At 49.7% G+C, this 26,493-nt stretch overlaps 1 protein-coding gene across 1 annotated transcript in view; it reads left to right on the top strand.

Annotated features, from left to right (window-relative positions):
* Positions 1-15,250: 15,250 nt before the first annotated feature.
* LOC134909251 (transmembrane 4 L6 family member 4-like) overlaps positions 15,251-26,493 on the top strand; it is a 119,047-nt gene continuing 107,804 nt past the window's right edge. Inside the window, exon 1 of the mRNA XM_063915946.1 lies at positions 15,251-15,781. Within this exon, the coding sequence (XP_063772016.1) occupies positions 15,608-15,781 (174 nt within the window). The 5' untranslated portion in view covers positions 15,251-15,607. The remainder of the gene's footprint in view (positions 15,782-26,493) is intronic.

The following is a 26,493-nucleotide window of genomic DNA, read 5'->3' as shown; positions in this document are numbered from 1 at the left end:
TACGGCAACTGAGGAAGATCATCGCAGAATGGCTTACCCCAATTGGACTCTCCTGTGGATTTGTGGCATCGGACAACGCCAGCAATATTGTGTGTGCATTAAATATGGGCAAATTCCAGCACGTCCCATGTTTTGCACATACCTTGAATTTGGTGGTGCAGAATTATTTAAAAAACGAGAGGGGCGTGCAAGAGATGCTGTCGGTGGCCAGAACAATTGCGGGACACTTTCGGCGTACAGGCACCACGTACAGAAGACTGGAGCACCACCAAAAACGCCTGAACCTGCCCTGCCATCATCTGAAGCAAGAAGTGGTAACGAGGTGGAATTCAACCCTCTATATGCTTCAAAGGTTGGAGGAGCAGCAAAAGGCCATTCAAGCCTATACAACTGAGCATGATATAGGAGGTGGAATGCACCTGTCTCAAGCGCAGTGGAGAATGATTTCAACGTTGTGCAAGGTTCTGCAACCTTTTGAACTTGCCACACGTGAAGTCAGTTCAGACACTGCCAGCCTGAGTCAGGTCATTCCCCTCATCAGGCTTTTGCAGAAGAAGCTGGAGACATTAAAGGAGGAGCTAACACAGAGCGATTCCGCTAGGCGTGTGGGACTTGTGAATGGAGCCCTTAATTCGCTTAACAAGGATTCACGGGTGGTCAATCTGTTGAAATCAGAGCACTACATTTTGGCCACCGTGCTCGATCCTAGATTTAAAACCTACCTTGGATCTCTCTTTCCGGCAGACACAAGTCTGCTGGGGTTCAAAGAACTGCTGGTGACAAAATTGTCAAGTCAAGCGGAACGCGACCTGTCAACATCTCCTCCTTCACATTCTCCCGCAACTGGGGGTGCGAGGAAAAAGCTCAGAATTCCGAGCCCACCCGCTGGCGGTGATGCAGGGCAGTCTGGAGCGACTGCTGATGCTGACATCTGGTCCGGACTGAAGGACCTGACAACTATTACGGACATGTCGTGTACTGTCACTGCATATGATTCTCTCCCCATTGAAAGAATGGTGGAGGATTATATGAGTGACCGCATCCAAGTAGGCACGTCAGACAGTCCGTACTTATACTGGCAGGAAAAAGAGGCAATTTGGAGGCCCTTGCACAAACTGGCTTTATTCTACCTAAGTTGCCCTCCCACAAGTGTGTACTCCGAAAGAGTGTTTAGTGCAGCCGCTCACCTTGTCAGCAATCAGCGTACGAGGTTACATCCAGAAAATGTGGAGAAGATGATGTTCATTAAAATGAATTATAATCAATTCCTCCGTGGAGACATTGACAAGCAGCAATTGCCTCCACAAAGTACACAGGGAGCTGAGATGGTGGATTCCAGTGGGGACGAATTGATAATCTGTGAGGAGGGGGATGTACACGGTGATATATCGGAGGATGATGATGAGGTGGACATCTTGCCTCTGTAGAGCCAGTTTGTGCAAGGAGAGATTAATTGCTTCTTTTTTGGTGGGGGTCCAAACCAACCCGTCATTTCAGTCACAGTCGTGTGGCAGACCCTGTCACTGAAATGATGGGTTGGTTAAAGTGTGCATGTCCTGTTTATACAACATAAGGGTGGGTGGGAGGGCCCAAGGACAATTCTATCTTGCACCTCTTTTTTTCTTTAATTTTTCTTTGCGTCATGTGCTGTTTGGGGGGTGTTTTTGGAAGGGCCATCCTGCGTGACACTGCAGTGCCACTCCTAGATGGGCCAGGTGTTTGTGTCGGCCACTAGGGTCGCTTAGCTTACTCACACAGCTACCTCATTGCGCCTCTTTTTTTTCTTTGCGTCATGTGCTGTTTGGGGTGTGTTTTTTGGAAGGGCCATCCTGCGTGACACTGCAGTGCCACTCCTAGATGGGCCAGGTGTTTGTGTCGGCCACTAGGGTCGCTTAGCTTACTCACACAGCTACCTCATTGCGCCTCTTTTTTTTCTTCTTTGCATCATGTGCTGCTGTTTGGGGAGTGTTTTTTGGAAGGGCCATCCTGCGTGACACTGCAGTGCCACTCCTAGATGGGCCAGGTGTTTGTGTCAGCCACTAGGGTCGCTTAGCTTACTCACACAGCTACCTCATTGCGCCTCTTTTTTTCTTTGCGTCATGTGCTGTTTGGGGAGTGTTTTTTGGAAGGGCCATCCTGTGTGACACTGCAGTGCCACTCCTAGATGGGCCAGGTGTTTGTGTCGGCCTCTAGGGTCGCTTAGCTTACTCACACAGCTACCTCATTGCGCCTCTTTTTTTTTTTCTTTGCGTCATGTGCTGTTTGGGGAGTGTTTTTTGGAAGGGCCATCCTGCGTGACACTGCAGTGCCACTCCTAGATGGGCCAGGTGTTTGTGTCGGCCACTAGGGTCGCTTAGCTTACTCACACAGCTACCTCATTGCGCCTCTTTTTTTCTTTGCGTCATGTGCTGTTTGGGGAGTGTTTTTTGGAAGGGCCATCCTGCGTGACACTGCAGTGCCACTCCTAGATGGGCCAGGTGTTTGTGTCGGCCACTTGGGTCGCTTAGCTTAGCCATCCAGCGACCTCGGTGCAAATTTTAGGACTAAAAATAATATTGTGAGGTGTGAGGTGTTCAGAATAGACTGAAAATGAGTGGAAATTATGGTTATTGAGGTTAATAATACTTTGGGATCAAAATGAACCCCAAATTCTATGATTTAAGCTGTTTTTTAGGGTTTTTTGAAAAAAACACCCGAATCCAAAACACACCTGAATCCGACAAAAAAAAATCGGTGAGGTTTTGCCAAAACGCGTTCGAACCCAAAACACGGCCGCGGAACCGAACCCAAAACCAAAACACAAAACCCGAAAAATTTCCGGTGCTCATCACTACCTTTGGTTGTTACAGAACCTGTGAAATTATGGTGTGTGGATTTCATGAGCGCTTCTATTAATTTCTCTAGCTGTATGGTAGAGTGGCCAGATGGAAGCCACTCCTTAGTAAAAAGCACATGGCTGCCCATCTGGAGTTTGCCAAAATGCATCTGAAGGACTCTCAGGCCATGAGAAACAAAATTCTCTGGTCTGATGAGACAAAGATTGAACTCTTTGGCATGAATGCCGGGCATCATGTTTGGAAGAAGAAACCAGGCACCGCTGATCACCAGGCCAATTCCATCCCTACAGTGAAACATTGTGGTGGCATCACCATGCTGTGGGAATGTTTTTCAGCGGCAGGAACTGGGAGACCAGTCAGGATAGAGGGAAAGATGAATGCAGCAATGTACAGAGACATCCTGGATGAAAACCTGCTCCAGAGAGCTTTTGACCTCAGACTAGGGCGACGGTTAATTTTTCAGCAGGACAACAACCCTATGCACACAGCCAATATATCAAAGGAGTGGCTTCAGGACAACTCTGTGAATGTCCTTGAGTGGCCTGGCCAGAGCCCAGACTTAAATACAATTGAACATTTCTGGAGAGATCTGAAAATGGCTGTGCACCGATGCTTCCCATCCAACCTGATGGAGCTTGAGAGGTGCTGCAAAGAGGAATGGGCGAAACTGGCCAAAGATAGGTGTGCCAAGCTTGTGGCATCATATTCAAAAAGAATTGAGGCTATAATTGCTGCAAAAGGTGCATCAACAAAGTATTGAGCAAAGGCTGTGAATACATATGTACATGTGATTACTTTTTATTTTTAATAAATTAGCAAAAATCTCCAAAAAAAAACTTTTTTCACATTGTCATTATGTGTGTGGAATTTTGAGAGAAAAAAATTAATTTATTCCAGTTTGGAATAAGGCTGTAACATAACAAAATGTGGAAAAAGTGAAGCGCTGTGAATACTTTCCGGATGCACTGTAAGTGGCCTCAGCCTCCTTTTTGTAACAATGACAGGTGCCATGTTGTTCTTCTTATGGCTTAATTCTTAAAAACCAGACTAGGAAGCTTCCAGGGTGATTTCGCAAATCCAATTTGGAAGGTAAAACATAACACACATACACAAACTAATGCCATGAAACCCTGGTACCAGTTACTCTAGCAAGAAATTTGGACTTATTACTCCATCACATAACATGTCATGTATATAATACAATTCACAATGGCAAAGGGCCAAAATTTCTATCTACTGGTAAAACTGTGGGCTGTATATAAGGAATTAATATGCCACATCTTCCACTAAAGAATGTGAACATGAATCAGCCTAGTAGTCACCAAATCCTGCAAACACCATATATTTAGGGGAAGAAGACCTGAGCCAAGGTCCACACTCTACATCTGTAAAAGGAACTATACCTACAATATGAGCCATTTACAACTAGAGATCTTTGGGGTATATTTACTAAAATTCGTATTTTTCTGAATGAGGTTAAAGATCTAACACGAATGACATCGAAAATGTAAATTTGCAACTTTTTGAATTTATTACGACTAATTTACTAAGTTGTCGTATTTTTCATTTTCGTATTTACCCATGTCGATGTCATTCGTAGTTTTGTTTGGTAGAATGTGGCCGATTTTAGTGGTTTTGCGGCCGTGTTATGGGGTTTTTTTTACGACTGCGTCACATTTTAGTCACGGCAGTGTTTCTCCGTTCCCGGCCGCGTTTTTGTTCCTAAGTTTCATTTTTGTCACTCGTCCGTGATTGGCTTGATTCGTGATGGAGGAGTGTCTGTGCACATTACTATAAAAACGCCCCAAACCGTCAGCACCTCGTGGGTTTAGCTAGTGGAGAGGTGAGAGGAAGGTGTGTTAGGAGTTGGTGAGTTTTGTGGATTTTTTGGAGGATTTGTTGCGGATTTTTGCGATTGTTGAGTGCTGTACTGTGTGTGTAAGTAGTCTTGTCATACTTGTTGTGTAGTTATTTTAAAGTTTGGATACTTTTTTGTCCTTGTTTTTTTTCATGTCTATTGTCATTGTTTGTGAGTGTGTTGGGTGTGTTGTGTGTAGTGGTAGTGGAGGAGTGTGTTTTCTGGGTTTTTTTTCTCAGTGTTATTTGTAGTTTGTCCTGATTATGTCCCAGTCAGAGGTCAGTGTGGTGGAGGAGGTGAGTGAGAGGGAGGAGGTGAGTGAGGTGGAGGAGGTGAGTGAGGTGGAGGAGGTGAGTGAGGTTGAGGAGGTGAGTGAGGTTGAGGAGGTGAGTGAGGTTGAGGAGGTGAGTGAGGTTGAGGAGGTGAGTGAGAGGGAGGAGGTGAGTGAGGTGGAGGAGGTTAGTGAGGAGGAGGGGATGGCTGCTGCTGCGGCCTCCAGTGATAGTGATGGTGTTGTGGCTCCGCAGCCACGCACCACTACAAAGACTGGGCGCAATGTGAAGTTCAGCTACGCCGAAAATATGGCTTTGGTGCGGGAGCTGATGAGGCATCATCGGCCGTTGTTTGGCCATGATGCTGCCAAGGTGTCGACACATAGGAAGTCTGTTCTGTGGGGGAAGGTCATTGCGGCTGTGAATAGTGAGGGTGTGGTGAGGCGGACCGAGGACACGTGTCGTAAGCGCTTTTATGACATAAAGCGCCGTGTCAAGGCAAAGATGGCCAAGGAGGCAAAATCAGCCCGCCAAACCGGGGGTGGACACCCCTTTCGTGCATCTTATCGGGATCGGGAGGAGCCTGTGCGTGCACTTATTCCGCCAGAAGTGGTTGGTGCGACTCATGTCCGGGATTCTGACCGGCCAAGGCAGGATGGTCAGGTTTTTTTATACATTTAAAAGTGTTAACATCTGTGTGTTGTCCTTTGTTGTTTGTAATTTCATCAAGCTAATTGTGTTTTACAGTTTGTTAATTCTTCTAATGTGTTGGTGATGTCGTGCAGGCCTGGGCAACCTGTGGCTCTACAGGTGTTGTCAAACTACAAGTTCCATCATGCATTGTTATTGTTATTAGTTTTGTTATTAGTGAATGCTACATCTGTTGCAGTGCATGCTGATATGTGTAGTTTTACTACATCTTGAGAGCCACAGGTTGTCCATGTCTGATGTAGTGTTAATATCATTTTTTATTTTTTTATTTTTTAATCTGGTTGCCTTGGCCTTTTCATTCCATTTGATATCAGTACTAAATCTTTCTAGGTGTATTTTAAAGAAGTGTGTTGAATATGTTTGCATAATTTTGTAACTAAAAAAAAACTTTGGATTTATGTTTATTGTGTGTTGTTGTGGGTTGTCCTTTGTGTTTTTGTAGTTTTTTTCTGGCATATTTTTTGTTGTGTTTTACATTTTTGTGCAGATATTTGTGCCTAGTGTAATATTTGTTGAATTTAAATTGGTACCTTAGCGTGCAATATTGTGGTTTTGTCAAGCTATGTGATTTGTTTTGTAACCATTATAATATTGTGCATTATTTGGCTTTGTGTATGGTTTTTTTTGTGAAATTGAATCTTAATTAAAGTATACACACCCAATGAAGTCAGGCAGAAAAGCTTAAGCATCGTTTAGTTTACTTACCATCAGGTTCCAGATGTTTACATCACAAGATGGATTTTCAGAAAACATTGTTAAATAAAAGTATGTTCATAAGGTAATTCTTCATATTTCTACAGTACGCCAGAGTAGCAGCACAGCCAGGCCACAGCCAACACTGCCAAGTGATGCAGATGGTGGGAATGCAGGTAAGAATTCACTGTAATCACATATTCAGCAAACACATAGAAGCACAAAATGTTAATGTTTATCTTATCACATAGGTTCTTCGTCTGCAAACCCCCCTCCACTAAGGCGCCCATCACAGGGCTCGGTGACTGTGCCTAGGAGGCCAACCAAGAGACGTCATCTTGAGGCTGAATCTGCTGCTCCATCATCACCACCCCAACGGCGCATCTCCGCAGTGTTGTCCCTGCCACCACAAGCAATTTTGGCGAGTCCACAAAGCGAGGATCCACAATCACCTCAGCTGTCTGGTGAGTAAACATAAAAGTTAATTGTAACAAAAATTTAAAACAGTGTGATCTATGAATTAACCTCGATAAGGCATAATGAATTGATAAACCACTGATATGTGCAAGGTGATCAAGGCAGAAGCAAAACAGATCCTATAGGCTAGTACTCACGGCCCGATTTGGGAGAGATGTGTGCTGAGCGAAACGCTCAACACACATCTCTCCTGGCGCTCAGCACAGCGCGATCTGTGCTGAGCGTGCGGGGGGAGACGGGGGGCCGCTCATTTCACCCAGTGGGTGAAGTGAGCGACCCGCTAGATTGGCCTGCATGCAGGCCAATCTAGCAGCAGCGATAGCGATGTGCGGGGCCGCGCATCGCTATCGCTGAGGGGGCTACACACGGAGCGATGTTGCTGAAAATCTAAGCAATCTAGTCAGATTGCTTAGATTATCGCTCCGTGTGTACCCCCCTTAACAGTAAAAAATCAGATTGACCCTGTTTGGCTTGTGCCTTTATCACCTTGCACATATCACTGGGTTTTCTAATCCTTATGTCTTCTCCAGGTTAATTCATCTGCACCACTGTTTGTGTACTGGCAAAATTAATTTATTTGTGTTAATTATTATTCCAGGCAATAATCACAAACAACAAGCACATGGTATTTACGTTTTTTTTGTGGTTACATTTTCAGATGTGATGTTGCCCATAGCAACCATTTAATATTTATGAAATTTATACAAGAAACAGCAACATAAATGTAATCTATAATCCAATTGTTTGCCATGGCCAACATCACCATTTCTAAACATAGGCCACCTTAAGACATTTACATTGATTTTTAATGCAAAATGTGTGCTTTATTTCTTTTGTGTATTTTTCCCACACAACACTGACTGCCTTGATCAATTTATGAGTGAGTTCCAAAACACATTTAATGTATTGTGTGTGTTTAACAAAAGGAAGGGTCATACACAATCAGTAAATGCATTAATTTAAAATGGAGACAGTTCTTCGTGTTTGCACATTCATTATGGCTCAGAGTCCGACAATTGCCTAAATCATTTTTCAAGTGAGTATGGAAAGTTAGAAGCCACATATGTCTACAAAAAGGTAAGATTCCTAGGTAATTTTAGGCCACAATCACTGTTTCATTTTCAACATGAATATTATTAAGTAAGGCATGTTTACCTCAAGCAAAGAAATATAAAAAAAAACTAAATAGTGGCTGTTATCAACCCCATACAGAACCATCCATCATGGACGAGGACGCACAGCAGGAAAGTGACCAGCAGCCTACCTACACACTACACCTGCAGCCCATCGATCCTACCCAGCCAACCACGCAGCAGAACATAACACAAACACCCCAAACATCCCATAGCCCCCAATTGAGGCCAACACCACCCCAGCAACAAATGGCCCCTGAGTTTTGGAGCAGTTGGGCCACACAACAGGCACAACACTATGCCTGCCTGAACACCCACACCCAATACCTTGCCAGTCTGCCCCATCATCTTCCTCGCCTCAGTCGGACTCAGGCAGACTGATAGTTCGGGTTGGCAGAATTGCCAATTCCATGGAGCAGATGAGGGCAGACAACAGTCAAATGCAAGCCAATTTACTCAGAATCATGGATGAACAACAGCGGCAGCAACAAGCCCTCATCCAAATTATTCAACACAACCAACTGGTAAACAAAAGCCTCTCCAGAATTATTGCCAGCAACACTGCCACAAATACCCAACTGACTGCAAGCATACACAACCTGAGCCAAAGCATTAATGTGTTGGCATCCCAACAAATCAGCTCAAGCTCGGGAACTACTACACCAAGCCAGACCCCAGTTACCTCCCCTGTTAGACGCTCCAGCAGAACACGGACCAACGAACCAGGTCAATCCTCTGCACCCAGCACACACACACAAAAAATAATGAAGGATGCAGCAAATGGTTGTTAAAAAATAAAGATTTTGGAATTGTTACACCAACAATGCCTGTGTCCAAGCAAATCATTTTTCAACACGCAATATGTGTATGGTTTAATGTGCTAATGAGTGACAGTGTAAGTTATTCAAATTACAGTATAACTATAAAGAACAGTATAAATAACAAACACTAACGCAACACAAACAACACTCACACCTACAATACATTTTATAAAAGTGGTTAGGCAAGGTTATTTATAACTAAATAATACTTACCGTTAAAATAACGCAGAATCACTTCTTGCCTTACCTGCCTCCCTATATCTGTACTCACACTGTCACCAGATGTTTCTAACTCACCTACTTGCTGGCTGTGTGTTTTCTTCATCACCAAAATGTGGCAGATGTTGGCTCAAACACAGATTATGAAGAAAACAGCAGCAGAACACAATCCTAGTCACCTTTGAGGGACTATACAACAAAAGCCCTGCAGACTTATCCAGACACCGAAACCGAGATTTCAGCACCCCAAATCATCTTTCTATCACATTCCGCGTAGACTTATGTGCATTATTATAATTGTGTTCAGCAGAAGAATCAGGTTGGAACAATGGAGTAAGGAGCCAAGAGTAGCAGCCATAACCACCATCACCTGAAATACAGATATAGGCAACATTAGGACATGTGGTTTATGGTAAATCACATACAAAAATCAGGAGGTTGAAGTTACCACACATACACACAACACACTTGGAACATACCCAGCAGCCAGCCATCAGGCATTTGGCCATCCTCAAACTTATCGAAGAGTGATGACTGACTGAGGATGAAGGAGTCATGGCAGCCGCCAGGGTAACCTGCAACCACACTCATAATTTTGAGATTTGCATCACAAACCACCTGGACATTAGTGGATTGGCAAAAATGTCTATTTGTAAAAATATATTGCCTGCCCCTAGGTGGTCTCAGCTCGACGTGTGTGCAATCTATGGCACCCAGCACATTGGGCATGCCAGCAAGCTCATAGAAAGCTACCCTGACTGCATGCCACTGCGACTCCTGGGTAGGGAAGCAGATAGAGGCATCTATGTGGGGTTCCAACACATCCAAAACCTGAGTGGACATTACAAAATATAAGGTGAGTGTCATGATCTGTAATCAATACAATACTGTGTTATAAGACATAACAGAAGCAACACTTAGACATAGACGTGTATGTATGATTCAACTCACCTGATTTAAATATTTTGAAAAGGTGGGCTGGGAGATACCAATTACATCGCCTGTCACAGCCTGGAAGCTCCCAGTAGCCATAAAGTGCAACACAGCCAGGAGTTTGTGCAGGCCTGAGACAGAGCGAGAGCGTGCTGTTTCAGGGTCTAGGCCCAGTTTGACAAGGTCATACAGACGGAAAATGTTGTTTCTATTTAGCCGAAACATCTGTATGACCCTATCAGCGGACAATGCGTTCAAGTTTAAACGGCCCCTAAAAACACAAGGCCTGCGCATCCTCCGCGGCACCTGTACAACCTGCTGACCATGTTCACTTACCTGGCCCTGATTTATTGAAGCCTCATGGAGCAGTCTCAGGTATCCCCCAGCAAAAAATAAATCTGTAGTACACACGGCAGCAGCCATTTCAGAGTGAGAGTTGCTCAAAATGTGCTTGGGACCCTTTTAAAGGGCCAACAAATCAGGTGTGACTAATGTATAATTGAATACACATGTAAACACGCTTATCAAAAGCAGGTCTACTTTTTTTTAGGACTTTTTTACGATTTGTATTTTTTCACGGCCGAAAATGCATTTTCACGGTAGAGAATTCAAATACGAATGGTTAGTAAATGACCGTGATCCATACCTAAACAGCTGCGTTTGACCGATGGCAGTGGCGTAACTACTGCCCATGCAGTCCTCGCGGTGGCTTGGGGGCGAGGGGCTGCGGGGGCGCCACTGACTTTGCACAGATTGACATGCGGACGAGCGTCCGCATGTCAATCTGCGGTCTCCACTCCCTCCTTCCCTCCGCTGCTGCCTCCTGTGTTGGAGGGACACGGAGCGCACATCACGCGCCTCTCCTGTGTCCCTCCTGGCTCTCCCCAGGCCGATCTAATGAAGGAAGTGCCGTTCGTGAGCTCTGATTGGCTCACGAACCGGCACTTCCTTTATTATACCGGCCGGGGGAGAGCCAGGAGGATCACTGGAGAGGCGCGCTATGCGCTCCGTGTCCCTCCAACACAAGGTAGGGGGGGAGGGGGGGAAGCAGGCACTGGGGGGGGGCATATACCTGGCACTGGGGGGTCATATACCTGGCACTGGGGGCATATACACCTGGCACTGGGGGCATATACCTGGCACTGGGGGGGAATATCTGGCACTGGGGGCATATACCTGGCACTGGGGGGGAATATCTGGCACTGGGGGCATATACCTGGCACTGGGGGGAATATCTGGCACTGGGGGGGAAGCAGGCACTGTAGGGGAATATCTGGCACTGGGGGCATATACCTTTCACTGGGGGGGAATATCTGGCACTGGGGGGGAAGCAGGCACTGTGGGGGAATATCTGGCACTGGGGGGGGGGCATATACCTGGCACTGGGGGCATATACCTGGCACTGTGGGGGAAGATCTGGCACTGGGGGCAAATACCTGGCACTGGGGGGGAATATCTGGCACTGGGAGGAATATCTGGCACTGGGGGCATATACCTGGCACTGTGGGGGAAGATCTGGCACTGGGGGCATATACCTGGCACTGGGGGCATATACCTGGCACTGGGGGGGATATCTGGCACTGGGGGCATATACCTGGCACTGTGGGGGAATATCTGGCACTGGGGGCATATACCTGGCACTGGGGGGAATATCTGGCACTGGGGGGGAAGCAGGCACTGTGGGGGAATATCTGGCACTGGGGGCATATACCTGGCACTGGGGGGGAATATCTGGCACTGGGGCGGAAGCAGGCACTGTGGGGGAATATCTGGCACTGGGGGGGGGGGGCATATACCTGGCACTGTGGGGGAAGATCTGGCACTGGGGGCATATACCTGGCACTGGGGGGGAATATCTGGCACTGGGGGCAAATACCTGGCACTGGGGGGAATATCTGGCACTGGGGGCATATACCTGGCACTGTGGGGGAAGATCTGGCACTGGGGGGCATATACCTGGCACTGTGGGGGAAGAACTGGCACTGGGGGCATATACCTGGCACTGTGGGGGAAGATCTGGCACTGGGGGCATATACCTGGCACTGTGGGGGAAGATCTGGCACTGGGGGCATATACCTGGCACTGTGGGGGAATATCTGGCACTGGGGGCATATACCTGTCACTGTGGGGGAATATTTGGCACTGGGGGGAGCAGGCACTGAGGGGGCATATGTGGCACTGTGGGGGAATATCTGGCACTGGGGGCATATACCTGGCACTGTGGGGGAATATCTGGCACTGGGTGCATATACCTGGCACTGTGGGGGAATATCTGGCACTGGGGGCATATGTGGCACTGGGAGCACGGCCCTAGCAACAAGCACTACCCCCTAGCAATGAGCATGACACCCAGTGCATGAAACCCCTGGCAACGAGCATGACACCCTGAGCATGAAAACCCCTGGCACCGTGCATGGAACCAAGAGCATGAAACCCCTGGCAACGAGCAGGTCATTTAAAAGTAATTGGAAGCCTTACTGTAGAACTTAATGTGTAATGGGCATTACGGTGTGTGGTATACTATATCACGGGCATTGTGTGGTATGTGGTATAATGTCTCAGGGTCATTGCAGTGTGTGGCATAATGTATCACGGACATTGCGGTGTGTGTCATAATGTGTCAGGCATTACGGTGTGTTGTATACTATATCACGGGCATTGTGGTATGTGGTGTAATGTCTCAGGATCATTGTGGTGTGTGTCATACTGTGTCACAGACATTGTATGTGCTATAATGTATCAGGGGCATTGCAGTGTGTAGCATAATGTATAACGGGCATTGCGATTCCTGTCATAATGTGTCACAGGCATTACGGTGTGTGGCATAATGTGTCGGGGGCATTACAGTGTGTGCATATTGTGTCATGTGCATTATTGTGTGTGGAATAATGTCTAAGGGCCATTGCAGTATGTGGCATAATGTATACTGGGCATTACTATAAGGAGGAAAAATGACAAATAATGTAAGGGGCATGAATCAGGATTATTTTTCTTTCCTGTGGTGGCTAACGTCTGGGCGTGCGGGTTGCAATACTGGGGTATAAGGTAGTCTTTTCCTGCAATACCACGCCCCTTTACGTGAAGCCACGCCCATTTCAACGAAGCCACACACCCTTTTTGGCGGCGTATTTGTCCCTTTACTAGTGCCAACTATGGGGGGTATGGGGGGGGGGGGGCGCCGAAGGATTTTTTGGCTTGGGGGAGAAAAATTTCTAGTTACGCCACTGACCGATGGTGTATTCATTCGTATTTTTACACTTGGACTTCAACAAAAATATGAATGCCCTGAGTTTAGTAAATTCCCGAGATGACACTTTGAAGAAAAAACACCATCTCGGTCAAAATCGGGACCTTAGTTAATATACCCCTTTATCTTTTATAGTACCACTACGTGCTTCATCGCGCTCTACGGGTGCTCTTCACACCGTTGCAAGGGGATACGACCCCATAATCTCTGCACGCCTTTCTGGGGTTCAATATTTGTATTTGGGAGGGGGTCAGGAGGTGCTGCGGGTGGGGGAGGGGCGAGGGTTCGGAGGCGCTGCGGGTGGTGGAGGGGAGGGGGTGCTGCGGGTGGGGGAGGGGCAGGTGCGGGGCTGTTGCAGATGGGGGAGGGGTTCCGAAGGCGATGCAGGTGGGGAAAGGGCATGTTGCAGGGGTGCCGCGGGTGGGGTAGGGGGTCCAGAGGTGTCATGGGGAAGTGCTGCAGGTGGGGGAGGGGCAGGTGTGGTGGATGGGGGAGCGGGTGTGGAGGTGCTGCGGGTGGTGGAGGGGCAGGTGTGGGGGTGCTGTGGGTGTGTGGGGGGGGGTAGGTGAGGGGTTGCCTGCGGGTGGTGGAGGGGCGGGTGCACCATGGGTGGAAGAGGGACGAGAGCAGCTGCTCCGCCCTAAACCTGCTCAGGGTGTAGGACTGAGGAGCGGAAAACATGATGGTGGTGGTGCTGTCCCCGTACAGGGTGGAGTACGGTGCCCGGCTGCTGCGGTTGAGCTGTGCGGCGGGGTGAGTGGGGTGAGCGGGCTGGCGCTGGTTCCTGATCCCTGGGTCACGCAGCTCAGCAGTCCCCCATGCAGCATGGTGCACAGAAAGGGGATGCACCTGGAGAGCTGTGCATCGGGCAGACCGCCGGCCAGGGAGAGCGCTGTGCCTCAGACCTCCGTGCCTGCAGCCATGCTGGGACACCAGAGAAAGTAAATCCTGGACTGGTTGTTCATTTACCCATCTCCTATATAATTGGCCAGATCTGTGACTCCGCCCAGCGCTAGGCACACAGGCACAGTCACAGATGTGGGCTATTATTTAGGAGATGATTACGAGTATAGCATACCCTCCAACTGTACCTTTTTAATAGGTACAGTACTTTTTTTTTATGGTCTGTACCTATTTTTGGCTCTCCAAACTTCCATTGAAAGTATAGGAAAATGGGCGTGACCACGCCCCCTTTACCCATGGACACGCCCCTTTTCTAATTTGTACCGATTTTTGTGTGTAAAATGTCAGAGAGGGTATGGTATAGCATAGCAGCCAATACAATTACCATGGAACCTGACAGAATTGCTGGTCTGAGTAGTGATATATTGAAACAGAACTCAGATAAGCAAGTGCATGAGAATCAAATAAATATTACAATAATCCCGTCAGCTGTATTAAACTTGTCTATATGATTGGTATACATGGAGTATTCCATTGTTCCCACAACAGCCTATTTAAAACTAAAGTGTAATGTACTGTATTGAAATGTAATAGCAAAGATCAAAGAGCAACATAATCTAACAGTGTTTCTTTTATATAGCAAACCTGCAAGGTGACAATAATTTTAATATAGCCGAAAGTCTACGTTACATAACTATAACATTGTAAACTAAAACAAGTAAAGAATAAAGTTTTGCCTCTAATCCATAACACAGTGCAAAACTGATGAGCTTACAGAAACATTACTAATGTTGTTTTCTAGTCTAGAAGACAACATTAGTATTGTTTCTGCAAGCTCATCAGGTCCGGACTGCCCATCTGGCACTTTGGCAAATGCCAAAAGGGCCGATGAGCTTGTGGGACAGGCCTGTCAGGCAGAGAGCTAGGAAAGACACGCGCAGCACAGCCTCCGGCTCTCTGCACTGGCCGCTCCCACGCCTCCCCTCCCGTCTCCATAGAAATGGAGGCGTGCCACGAGTCCACGCCCCATGACTCGTGGCACGCCCCCGTGTGCTGGTCCACGCGCCCCCGCCCATCTCCATGGAAACGGAGGCGTGCCGCGAGTCCACGCCCCCTGACTAGAGGCACGCCCCCGACTTTAGTGCCCGCGCGCCCCCATACTCGGCGCGCGCGTGCACGCACATGACAGGGCAGTATTAAGACCCCAGTCCGTCCCTGCATCTAGGTATTGATGAGATATTACAATACCCTCTCTGAATAAGGAAATGTGATGGGAGTCTTCTGTGTGCTTCAGTAGAATATTAGCAGGGTTATTAGTTGTCATGACAAATTATTGCTCTTCACATTAGCTAGGTGACATCAATGATCACATCACCATAAAACCACAGGCCATAGTAAGGGCTAGCTTTAGTGGCTTACATAATTACACTGGACCAACTCACCCAGCACTGACCTGGTTACTGAGGGCTAAAGATCTTTCATTGGGAAAAAGTTTCTTCAATCATGTGCTCCGGGGGCTGTGCGAAATGCCTGGGCATGACCTTAATCCCCTTAGCTATACTGTGTGTCCTGGCAAATATCCTACTGTTTTTCCCTGGTGGAAAGGTAGCCAGCAGCACTGATCACATCTCCCGTGAAGTATTTTTCCTCGGAGGGCTCGCAGGATCCGGAGTTCTGGTGAGTGCATCATTTACTTGTGTTTCTCTCTCACTCTCTCTCTCTCTCTTTATATATAAATGGATCTAAGTGTATGTTCCAGCATAACTCTGGAATGTTTGGAGCAATTTTTAAACCAAACTTAGTACACATATACCTCAAAACTGGAAACAAATACCGTGGGGGTAAGACGCCCCCAGCACCCCTAGGGGTGAGGGTGGGAAGGGCGTGACATGTAAAAATCCATAGTTATCGGGCATAACTCTGGAATGCCTGGAGCACTTTACACAGAGGCACACATGGTTAGGGGCAGAGGCACCGCAGGTCGGGGCAGAGGCACCCACAGGTAAGGATAGAGGCACACATGGGTAGGGGCAGAGGCAGGCCCGGCGCATACCGCTCAGCAAAGGGATACAGTGCAGGTAGGCGCCAGGGGGGAGAGACGCTCTACCTGCTCTGCATCCCTGTGCTGAGTTCCCTGTCCTGCTGATGCCGGCAGCTGCGCCTGTCACACTCTATGACAGGCAGCGGCGTCAGCATCATGAAGCCTCCTCTCCCCCTCCCCTCCTCCCTTGTCACATACTCACAGTCCAGCCAGTCACAGTGTGCTGGGCGGACTGAAAAGGGGGCGGGGCTTCATAGGAAGAAGGGGCGGAGCCTGCATCATAGGAGGACGAGTTTCCAGACTTTTTCAAGTAATACCCCTTTTACACTCGCATGAAAATCCCGGGATTTTGCACGTGAACGCGCATCATCCCGGGATTTTTCTCAGTGTGAAAGGGTACAGGGTCAATTTCCCGGGATGAGCATCCCGGGATTTCAACCCAGGTCTCGTCCAGGGTTGGTCCTGGGACCGTCCCGGGAAGCTGTGTAGTGTGAAAGGGCCCGTCCCGGGATTCACTATCCCGGGACTGTTAAAAGGCCTCGGATTGGAGCTTTCTTGGGCTCTGAAAAGATGATGTCACCTTTCAGAGCCCTGGGGAGCGTCCAGGAAGCGTAAGAGAAAGCCGCTGCGGCCGCTATACTCTGTACGCAACCTACGTACTTTGTACACCGTTTGCGTACGGACTTTGTGCACAAACGCGCTGGGGGTACAAAGTACACACAGCGCAAAACACTCAGAGATACACAGCAAACCCTATAAAAATAAAAAAATAATAATTCGCCAAACATGTTGTGTTGATTCTTCTTCACCCCTCCCTTTTGTTGACTAGTGTGACCTCATCTATGTGAGCCAGAAAAGGCCATTTCTAATGACATACATATGCATTTGCAGGAATATCCCGGGATCAGTGTGAATGGGGCTGTCCCGGGTCGATCCCAGGTCTTAGTGCAGTGTGAAAGGGGTCAGTCCCGGGAAGCATCCCGAGAGTGACTTGGCAGTGCGAGTGTAAAAGGGGTATAAGTGGCTGGAAAGAGAGAGAGAGTGTGTGTGTGTGTGACTGTATGTATGTACAGTGGGGGTCATTCCGATCCCATCGCACGCTTCATTCTTTGCAGCTATGCGATCAGGTCGGAACTGCGCATGCGCTGCGGCTGCATTGCACAGGTGCGTCGTTGCCTGGCGACAGTCGTCGCCGTGCAGCGACGCCACGAACAAAGAAAGTTGTTGCAGCGGCGACCGCAAGAAGATTGACAGGAGGAAGGCGTTCCAGGGCGTTTTCTGGGAGTGGTTCAGCGAACGCAGGCGTGTCCAGGCGTTTGGAGGGCGGATGTCTGACGTCAATTTCTGGGACCTGCATCGCTGGATCGATCGCACAGGGTAACTTCTATTACCCTGTTCTAGTTCTACACAAAATGTTTTTGCATAGCAGGGCTGCACAAGCGTTAGCAGCCTTGCTATTACAAAAAGCCCTCCCCCATAGGCAGCGTTGAGTTGATCGCACGGGCAGCAAAAAGTTGCTACATGCGATCAACTCGGAATGACCCCCAGTATGTACATGTGTGTGTATGTATATGTGTATGTGTGACTCAGTGGCGTGCGGTGAGGTCAGAGGCTGGTGAGGCACTACAGCCATAATGTCCGCCGAATCCTGCCGATGACCCCTACCGCCGCCAAGGCAATGCCCTCTACTGCCACTGAGCCGATGCCTGCTGCCACCGCCAATGGCTTACAAACTCGCCCACCATCAACTGACCCAGCCCTCCGCCACTAATTTGCACCTCAGTCCGATGCCGCCAATGCCCGCTGCCTGCCTGCTCATCATACTTGTGATATATTGTACATTTTTATAGAAAAAAAATAAAAATTAGTGTTTGGGAAGGGAGTGGGAGGAGGACATGAATGCAATTTTGTTGTCCAGGGCTTCCATTAACTTAATGGAGAAGGGTCTGAATGGGTTAAAAAATGTAAAAAAAAAAAAATGCGTGAGGTCCCCCCTCCTAAGTATAACCAGCCTTGGGCTCTTTGAGCCGGTCCTGGTTGTTTAAATACTGGGAAAAAATTGGACAGGGGTTCCCCGTATTTAGACAACCAGCACCGGGCTCTTAGACCGGTCCTGGTTCCAAAAATACGGGGGACAAAAGATGTAGGGGTCCCCCGTATTTTTAAAACCAGCACCGGGCTCCACTAGCCAGGGACATAATGCCACAGCCGGGGGACACATTTATGTAGGTCCCTGCGGCCGTGGCATTACCCCCCAACTAGTCACCCCTGGCCGGGGTTCCCTGGAGGAGTGGGGACCCCTTAAATCAAGAGGTCCCCTCCTCCAGGCACCCAAGGGCCAGGGGTGAAGCCCGAGGCTGTCCCCAGCACCCCTGGGCGGTGGGTGCCGGGCTGATAACCATAAGTGTGTATAAAAAAGAATATTGTTTTTTGTTGTGGAACTACAAGGCCCAGCAAGCCTCCCCCGCTTGCTGGTACTTGGAGAACCTCAAGTGCCAGCATGCGGGGAAATAACGGGCCCGCTGGTACCTGTAGTTCTACAACAACAAAAAATACGCAAATAAAAACACAACACACACACCGTGAAAGTAAAAATTTATTAAAACACACTTACACACTCACACATACTTACCTACATCCCACGCCGGTCACGTCCACTTGTCCAGTAGAATCCAATAGGTGGTTCCTGTAAAAATGAGAGAGAGATTACTTACCTACATCCCACGTTGGTCACGTCCACTTGTCCAGTAGAATCCAATAGGGCCGGTACCTGTAAAAATGAAAATTATACTTACAAACAAAGTAATCCACAGGAGGAGAGAGAGAAATTAATGAATATTATACACTCGCTGACGCGGGAGGACGTTAGCACAGACAGGGGAGAGTGATGCTGCTAGCTGGGATGATGGAGCAGGCTCCCCCAATAGATGTGAGCCTAGTAGCTGTACCCCTAGTAGCTTTGCCCCCAGTAGCAGTGCCCCGAGTAGTTGTGACCCCTGTAGTTGTGCCCCCAGTCACCGTGCCCCTTGTAGCTGTGCCCCCTGTAGCTTTGCCCCTTGTGGCTGTGCCCCCAGTAGTTGTGACCCCTGTAGCTGTGCCCGTTGTAGCTGTGCCCCTTGTAGCAGTGCCCCTTATAGCTTTGCCCCCAGTCGCTGTGGCCCCTGTAGCTGTGCCCCCAGTAGTTGTGACCCCAGTCGCTGTGCCCCTTGTAGCTTTGCCCCCAATAGCTGTGCCCCCAGTTGCTGTGCCCCCTGTAGCTTTGCCCCCAGTAGCTGTGACCCCTGTAATTGTGCCCCCAGTTGCTGTGGCCCTTGTAGTTGTGCCCCCCAGTTGCTGTGCCCCTTGTAGTTGAGCCCCCAGTTGCTGTACCCCTTGTAGTTGTGCCCCCCAGTTGCTGTACCCCTTGTAGTTGTGCCCCCAGTTGCTGTGCCCCTTGTAGTTGTGCCCCCAGTTGCTGTGCCCCTTGTAGTTGTGCCTCCCAGTTGCTGTGCCCCTTGTAGTTGTGCCTCCCAGTTGCTGTGCCCCTTATAGCTGTGCCCCTGTTGCTGTGCCCCTTGTTGTTGTGCCCCCCAGTTGCTGTGCCCTTGTTGTTGTGCCCCTTGTTGTGCCCCTTGTTGCTGTGCCCCCCAGTTGCTGTGCCCCTGTTGCTGTGCCCCTTGTAGTTGAGCCCCCCAGTTGCTGTGCCCCTTGTAGTTTTGCCCCCCAGTTGCTGTGTCCCTTGTAGTTGTGCCCTTTGTAGTTGTGCCCACAGTTACTGTGCCCCTTGTTATTGTGCCCCCTGTTGCTGTGCCCCCAGTTGCTGTGCCCCTTATAGTTGTGCCCCTTTTGCTGTGCCCCTTATAGTTGTGCCCCTGTTGCTGTGCCCCCCAGTTGCTGTGCCCCTTGTTGTTGTGCCCCCCCCCCAGTTGCTGTGCCCCCCAGTTGCTGTTCCACTGTTGCTGTGCCCCTGTTGCTGTGCCCCTTGTTGTTGTGCCCCCCAGTTGCTGTGCCCTGTTGCTGTGCCCGTTGCTGTGCCCCTTGTTGTTGTGCCCCCCAGTTGCTGTGCCCCTTGTTGTTGTGCCCCCCAGTTGCTGTGCCCCTTGTTGTTGTGCCCCCCCAGTTGCGGTGTCCCTGTTGCTGTGCCCCTTGTTGTTGTGCCCCTGTTGCTGCCCCCAACACAAACACATAAAAAAAATAAAAAACACACAAACATACTTACCGCTCCTGCAGCGCTGTCCTCCGTCCGTCCGCCGCCGGCTCGTCTCTGCTGTACTATGGGATAGACGTCATGACTCATGACGTCTCTCCCATAGTAGCGGCGCTGGCTGCAGCGGGCGCCCACACAGCCCACGGCGCCTGCTGCAGCCGGGAAGGGGATGATTGGACAGCGGATCCAGCACTGGATCCGCTGGGCCAATCACATCTGGGGCACTGACAGGGGCGTGCATTAATCGCACGCCCCTGTCATTGCGGCACCAGTATAGGTGCCGCTTCCCCATTCATTTTCAATGGGATTTCACAGCCCATTGCTGCGCCCCGCCCCCTTCCCGCCCCCCGCTGCCCGGACTTTTAGTGTTAGCAGCGGGAGGCACCTCTCCCGCTGCCTCACACGCAGCCACAGGGGGGGGGGGGGGGGGATTATTAAAATTAAAAAAAAGATATTTATAACAGACTGTGTTATAAATATCTTCTTTTTATTATTGTAGTCATTATGACAGGGGAGGCACTGCCTCCCCTGCCTCCCCTGACTGGTGTGACTGTGTGACTGTGCAGCATAATGTGACTGGTGTGACTGTGCAGCATAATGTGTGTAAGCGTTATTGCTTCAGGGGGCGTTGCGTCGTGTATAAGCGTCACTAGTACAGGGGGCATTACGTGTGCAAGCGTCACTGGTACATTGGGCGTTCGTGTGTAAGCGTCACTGGTACAGGGGGCATTACGTGAGCAAGCGTCACTGGTACATTGGGCGTTCGTGTGTAAGCGTCACTAGTACAGGGGGCATTACGTGTGCAAGCGTCACTGGTACATTGGGCGTTCGTGTGTAAGCGTCACTGGTACAGGGGGCATTACGTGAGCAAGCGTCACTGGTACAGGGGGGGCGTTACATGTGCAAGCGTTATTGCTACAGGGTGCGTTATGTGTGTAAGCGTCACTGCTACGGGGTGCATTACGTGAGCAAGCGTCACTGGTACAGGGGGCGTTACATGTGCAAGCGTCATTGTTACAGGGTGCGTTATGTGTGTAAGCGTCACTGCTACTGGGTGCATTACGTGAGCAAGCGTCACTGGTACAGGGGGGGCGTTACATGTGCAAGCGTCACTGCTATAGGGTGCGTTACATGTGTAAGCATCAATGCTACCGGGTGCGTTACGTGTGTAAGCGTCACTGCTGCAGGGGCCGTTAGGCGTGGAAGCATCACTGCGTCTTGTATAAGTGTCACTGGTACAGGGGGCGTTACGTGTGTAAGCGTCAATGCTACAGGGTGATTTACGTGTGTAAGCATCACTGCTGCAGGGGGCATAACGTGTGTAAGCGTCGCTGCTTCAGGGGATGTTACGTGTGTAAGTGTCACTGCGTCTTGTATAAGCGTCACTGGTACAGGGGGCGTTACGTGTGTAAGCATCACTACTGCAGGGGGCGTTAAGTGGGTTCCGGTATGAATGGTCGACCATGTTATGGTCGACAGTCATTAGGTCGACCACTATTGGTCGACATTGACATGGACACATGCTTGACACATGAAAGGTCGACACATGAAAAGGTCGACATGAGTTTTTTAACTTTTTTTGGTGTCGTTTTTTGCGTAAAGTGACTGGGAACCCCAATTAGTGCACCGCGTCCCCTCGCATGCTTCGGGCATGGTGCCTTCGCTCCACTGCCGCTTCGCTCGGCACAGATTACCGTTCCAATCGTAGTCCACGTAGATCGTAAAGTATGGAAAAGTTCCCCAAAAGAAAAAAAAGTTAAAAAACTCATGTTGACCTTTTCATGTGTCGACCATGTGTCCACGTCGACCATGTCAATGTCGACCAATAGTGGTCGACCTAATGACTGTCGACCATAACATGGTCGACCATGTGAACGGATACCGTTACTTTTGTAAGTCCCACTACTACAGGGAGCATTGTGTGTATAAGCATTATGGCCCTCATTCCGAGTTGTTCGCTCGGTAATTTTCTTCGCATCGCAGCGATTTTCCGCTAATTGCGCATGCGCAATGTTCGCACTGCGACTGCGCCAAGTAAATTTGCTATGCAGTTAGTCATTTTACTCACGGCATTACAAGGTTTTTTCTTCGTTCTGGTGATCGTAATGTGATTGACAGGAAGTGGGTGTTTCTGGGCGGAAACTGGCCGTTTTATGGGTGTGTGTGAAAAAACGCTGCCGTTTCTGGGAAAAACGCGGGAGTGTCTGAAGAAACGGGGGAGTGTCTGGGCGAACGCTGGGAGTGTTTGTGACGTCAAACCAGGAACGAAACTGACTGAACTGATCGCAGATGCCGAGTAAGTCTGGAGCTACTCAGAAACTGCTAAGAAGTGTCTATTCGCAATTCTGCTAATCTTTAGTTCGCAATTTTACTATGCTAAGATTCACTCCCAGTAGGCGGCGGCTTAGCGTGTGCAAAGCTGCTAAAAGCAGCTTGCGAGCGAACAACTCGGAATGACCACCTATGTGCGCTGTCCCTTTGTAAAGTACGGGAGGGCGCAAATTTATAGTTTGCAGGAGGCGCTGAACACCCTAGCACCGGCCCTGGGCAGAGGCACCCGCAGGTAAGGATAGAGGCACACACGGGTAGGGGCTGAGGCACACACAGGTAGGGACATAGGCATACGGGTAAGAGCAGAGGCATCTACGGGTAAGGGCAGATGCACACACAGGTAGGGGCACAGGCACACATGGGTGGGGGCAGAGGCATACTTTAGTTTCGAAGCTAAGCAAGGAGACCTAGGGCCCTTTGCCACAGAGTCACCCTGCAAACCTAACATATTTAACATACAGCGGGCGGAGCTTGGCCTGTCCCAGCTTTTACAGCACTGAACAGGGCAGCATCAGAGGCGGGACAGTGCAGGGAAGGAGACAGATTATTCTCCTCAGCTCCAGCATTTTGATAGCATCAATCCGGGGAAGCCCAGAGGTGCGGCCTGAAAAGATTGCCATTATTCTTTACATTCCATAGCGAAGCACGGGTATTCAGCTAGTTTTAAATAAAAAATAATTTCTCTTACGTCCTAGAGGATGCTGGGGACTCCGTAAGGACCATGGGGTATAGACGGGCTCCGCAGGAGACATGGGCACTCTAAGACTTTAGATGGGTGAGAACTGGCTCCTCCCTCTATGCCCCTCCTCCAGACCTCAGTTAGATCCTGTGCCCAGAGGAGACTGGATGCACTGCAGGGGAGCTCTACTGAGTTTCTCTGAAAAGACTTTTGTTAGGTTTTTTATTTTCAGGGAGCACTGCTGACAACAGGCTCCCTGCATCGTGGGACTGAGGGGAGAGAAGCAGACCTACTTTACTGATAGGCTCTGCGTCTTAGGCTACTGGACACCATTAGCTCCAGAGGGTCGGAACACAGGTGTCGTCCTCACTGTTCGTCCCAGAGCCGCGCCGCCGTCCTCCTCACAGAGCCGGAAGATAGAAGCCGGGTAAGTATATGAAGCAAGAAGACTTCAAAGGCGGCAGAAGACTTCAGATCTTCACTGAGGTACTGCGCAGCGGTCGCCCTGCGCGCCATTGCTCCCACACACACACAAGGCACAGCATGGGTGCAAGGCGCAGGGGGGGCGCCCTGGGCAGCAATAATCACCTCAAATGAAACTGGCAGCATTCTTAGATACTGCGGAGGCAGTATATTACATAACCCCCGCCAGTATAAATAAATGAGCGGGACCGAAGCCCACCGTCGAGGGGGCGGGGCTTGATCCTCCAGCACTAACCAGCGCCATTTTCTCCACAGCATGCTGCAGAGAAGCTGCTCCCGGACTCTCCCCTGCTGAACACAGTAACGGGGCGAAAACAAGGGGGGGGGGGCACATTATTTGGTGCACAATTGTATATTTATATAGCGCTATTTAGGCTGGGACTTTTGGTTTCAGTATATTGTGGCGCTGGGTGTGTGCTGGCATACTCTCTCTCTGTCTCTCCAAAGGGCCTTATTGGGGGGCTGTGCCCAGATTCATATATCCCAGTGTGTGTCGGGGTGTCAGTACGTGTGTGTCGACATGTCTGAAGTGGAAGGCTCGTCTAGGGAGGATGCAGAGCAGATGGTGGTAGTGTCTCCGTCGGCACAGCCGACACCTGATTGGTTGGACATGTGGAATGTGTTAAATGCTAATGTGACTTTATTACATAAGAGATTGGACAAAGCAGAGTCCAAGGACAAAGCAGGGAGTCAATCCATGGCTTTGGCTGTGTCACAAGACCCTGCAGGGTCCTATAAATGTCCCTTTTCCCAGGTAGCAGACACTGACACCGACACAGATTCCGACTCCAGTGTCGACTATGATGAGGCGAGGTTACACCCGCGAGTGGCCAAGAGTATTCAATATATGATTATTGCAATAAAAGATGTTTTACATATCACAGAGGACACTTCTGTCCCTGACACGAGGGTCTGCATGTTTAAGGGGATGAAACCTGAGGTAACGTTTCCCCCATCTCATGAGCTGAACGCTTTATTTGAAAAGGCTTGGGAAACTCCAGACAAGAGACTGCAGGTTCCCAAGAGAATTATTATGGCGTATCCTTTCCCCTCAAAGGACAGGTTATGGTGGGAATCCTCGCCCACGGTGGACAAGGCCTTGACGCGCTTATCCAAAAAGGTGGCGCTACCATCCCCGGACACAGCGGCCCTAAAGGATCCTGCGGATCGCAGGCAGGAAACTACCTTAAAATCAATTTACGCGCATATGGGAGCCCTACTCAGGCCGGCAGTAGCGTCGGTATGGGTTGGTAGCGCAATTGCAGCGTGGGTAGATAACTTGTCAACAGACATTGACACCTTAGATAAGGAGAGTATTTTGTTGACCTTGGGTCACATTAAGGACGCAGCATTTTATATGAGAGAGGCTGCGAGAGATATTGGGCTGTTGGGTTCAAGAGCCAATGCCATGGCAGTTTCTGCTAGAAGGTCCCTGTGGACCCGTCAATGGACAGGTGATGCTGATTCAAAGAGACTTATGGAGGCTTTGCCTTACAAGGGTGAAGTTTTATTTGGGGAGGGCCTCGCGGACCTGTTTTCCACAGCTACCGCGGGTAAGTCTTCTTTTTTGCCTTATGTTCCCCCACAGCAAAAGAAGACACCTCAATTCCAGATGCAGTCCTTTTGGTCGCATAAGTTCAGAAAAGGTCGGGGCTCTTCCTTCCTCGCCAGAGGTAAAGGTAGAGGGAAAAGAACACCAGCTACAATTAGTTCCCAGGAACAAAAATCCTCCCCGGCCTCTACAAAATCTACCGCATGAGGCTGGGGCTCCACTGCTGGAGTCCGCACCGGTGGGGGCACGTCTTCGTCTCTTCAGCCAGGTCTGGGTTCAATCGGATTTGGATCCTTGGGTGATCGAAATTGTATCCCAAGGCTACAAATTGGAGTTCGAAGATGTGCCTCCACGCCGATTTTTCAAATCGGCCTTGCCAGCTTCACCCCCAAAGAGGGAAACAGTTTCAGCTGCCATACAAAAACTGTGTCAACAGCAGGTGATTATCAAGGTTACCCTAGGGCAGGGGTGGGGATCCTCCGGCCCGCGGGCCGTATAAGGCCTGCAAAGCCATTTGCTCCAGCCCACCCACTTCTCCCAGTGAGACACGCCGCCGCTCAGTCCGGCGGCAGCGTGTCTCAGCTGTCAGTGTCAGGACAGGGAGGAGAGCGCGGCGGCGGCGTGTAGAACTTGAAACCAGCCGCCGGTTCTTGAGCCAATCAGAGCTCGCGAACCGGTAGCCAATCAGGAGCCGCGGCTGCCGGTCCGCGAGCTCTGATTGGCTCTCGAACCGGCGGCTGGTTTCAAGTCCTTCACGCCGCCGCCCAGCATAGCCGCGCTCTCCTCCGTGTCCCGCCGAAAGGAGCGGTAAGTAGCACGGAAGGGGGGGGGGCACTGGGGGGCATCTGTATACCTGGCACTGTGGGGGGCATTTGTATACCTGGCACTGTGGGGGGCATCTGTATACCTGGCACTGTGGGGGCATTTGTATACCTGGCACTGTGGGGGCATCTGTATTCCTGGAACTGTGGGGGGCATTTGTATACATGGCACTGTAGGGGCATCTGTATAACTGGCACTGTGGGGGCATCTGTATACCTGGCACTGTGAGGGGCATCTGTATACCTGGCACTGTGAGGGGCATCTGTATACCTGGCACTGTGGGGGCATCTGTATA

Source organism: Pseudophryne corroboree, chromosome 4 (genome assembly GCF_028390025.1).
Source record: "Pseudophryne corroboree isolate aPseCor3 chromosome 4, aPseCor3.hap2, whole genome shotgun sequence".
NCBI classification, from domain to species: Eukaryota; Metazoa; Chordata; class Amphibia; order Anura; family Myobatrachidae; genus Pseudophryne; species Pseudophryne corroboree.
This window is presented reverse-complemented; position numbering and strand designations above follow the sequence as displayed.